The sequence below is a fragment of the Crocodylus porosus genome, unplaced genomic scaffold (genome assembly GCF_001723895.1).
Source record: "Crocodylus porosus isolate Cpor-Errol unplaced genomic scaffold, CroPor_comp1, whole genome shotgun sequence".
Lineage (NCBI taxonomy): Eukaryota > Metazoa > Chordata > Crocodylia > Crocodylidae > Crocodylus > Crocodylus porosus.
The window spans coordinates 6,194,069-6,195,911 of NW_017728911.1; the positions used below are offsets into that span (position 1 = coordinate 6,194,069).

At 46.0% G+C, this 1,843-nt stretch overlaps 1 protein-coding gene across 1 annotated transcript in view; it reads left to right on the forward strand.

The window, feature by feature from the left end:
• Positions 1–218: 218 nt before the first annotated feature.
• TSPAN3 (tetraspanin 3) overlaps positions 219–1,843 on the forward strand; it is a 38,124-nt gene continuing 36,499 nt past the window's right edge. Inside the window, exon 1 of the mRNA XM_019533354.1 lies at positions 219–341. Within this exon, the coding sequence (XP_019388899.1) occupies positions 279–341 (63 nt within the window). The 5' untranslated portion in view covers positions 219–278. The remainder of the gene's footprint in view (positions 342–1,843) is intronic.

Sequence of the window (1,843 nt, forward strand, 5' to 3'; positions counted from 1 at the left end):
TTTTAAATTAGAAATGTATCAAAAATACATAAAAGCAGCACTATCAGACAAGTAGGCTCCAAGGACTCCTCACGTTTACTTCCAGAAAAAAAAAGGAGAACACAACACTAAACATACAGCAGTAGCAGTGTGTCCGATTCGCGCCGGCCCCCTTAAGGGGCCAGGCCGCGCCATCTTAGGTCCCTCCCCTCACGTGACAGCGCCGCCGCCGCCGCCATCTTAGGCCGCCGGTCACGTGAAGCGGCCAGCTGGCGGCGCGGCTGGCGGGGGTGGCAGTCATGGGGCAGTGTGGTATCACCTCATCCAAGACCGTCCTCGTCTTCCTCAACCTCATCTTCTGGGTGAGCGGGGCGCTGCGGGCCAGAGTGCAGCCAGACGGGGGCGGCCGGTGGGAGCGGGGTCGCCGGGCCTCAGAGCGACGCTCCCCCGCGGGCAGCCTTGGGATTAGGGTCACGAGGGACTCCTCGTCCCTCGTGTTAGAGTAATCCCGGTTTTGCGAGGGGGAGGCTGGGGTTGGGATGACATGTCACGCTGCCAGCCTGCCTGCCTGCCTAGTGTTGGGGTTTGGGCCTCGGCAAGTGGGTGCGGTTTTGTGTTGGGGTTTGACTTTGTTTTGCTTTGTTTTTTTACCCAGAAATATTTCTCATTAAATTTTTTTAGAATTACTTTGGTTCCACAAAATACAAGTGGGAGATTGTAGCAACATCCCATCGCAGCATTTATGTAGGCAGCAGTTTAGAGGGAATAATAAATGGGAGCTGTGCAAATGAGGACTTCTGGGGATTTTTTTTGAAGGTGTGTGAAGAGCTTTGACTGTTTCGCTAGCTGAAATTCATTTGGAGCACAGTGATTTTTCTGGGTATGTGGCTTTGTGTGCCGGTTACATAGTTGTGAATGGCTTCTACAAGGCACTTCAGAGGTATTTTAGGAGACTGGCTATCCTTGCTTGTGAGTAGGCAAGTGATTGTGTTGTAAGTATTTCTAGTGTGGGTCTCAAAATAAATTTTTTTCTTCATGAAATAAACAGGAGTAACTGCAGGTGACAGTAGACTCAACTCTGTTCAGTTGTGTGGTTCCTTATCCTAAGTTTGGTGACTGTGTCTTCCAATTTTTATTTGGGGGGTGGGGGGAGATTTTTGAACCAATCTTGTTAAAATACGCAGCTCTTGAAACATGTTTTCAGTAATAGTTCAGATTGCTCAAGAATTGCACCCGGGTGCTTGGTGTGTAGAGATTCTTTTCTGTAGATAAAGAGTCTGACTTTTTTGTGCTGTTTGTGGTTTCAGATTAACTTGAGCATGTTTCAGTAGAAATGAAAATGTCTGCAATCTTTTTATTACAGGGAGCTTGTTCTCTAGGGTTGGTAATATGTTTTGATGGGGAGAGCATTCAGGGTGATTTTTTTTGCTAATGATTAATGCTGAATTGCCTAGAGGAGGGCAGGTCTTCTAAAACTGACTTTTTTTTTTTTTTTTTAAATCAGATATCCTGTGTTTACTGACTGGTGTTATAGTTCATACTGTCAGCATGGAAGAATGTGGAATTACCCTCCTTCATATATACTTCTGGGGGTTTATAGCTGAATATTCAGTTTTAAAGGCTGGACAAGGAAAAAAGAAATTCGGAGGGTGGTGTTTTTTTGGTTGGGGGTGGGGAATGTGTTCCCCATCACGCATCTCATTTGTTGTTGCCTGGGCCAGCCTCCAAATATACACTAATATTGAGGAATGGCCTTCTTGCCCATGTAATAGATTCCGTAGCATAATTGTCTTTTGAGCATAATCGGTATGTATTTCCAGTCTTATTAATTAGCTCATCCAGATTTCCCCTGAGACATTACCAG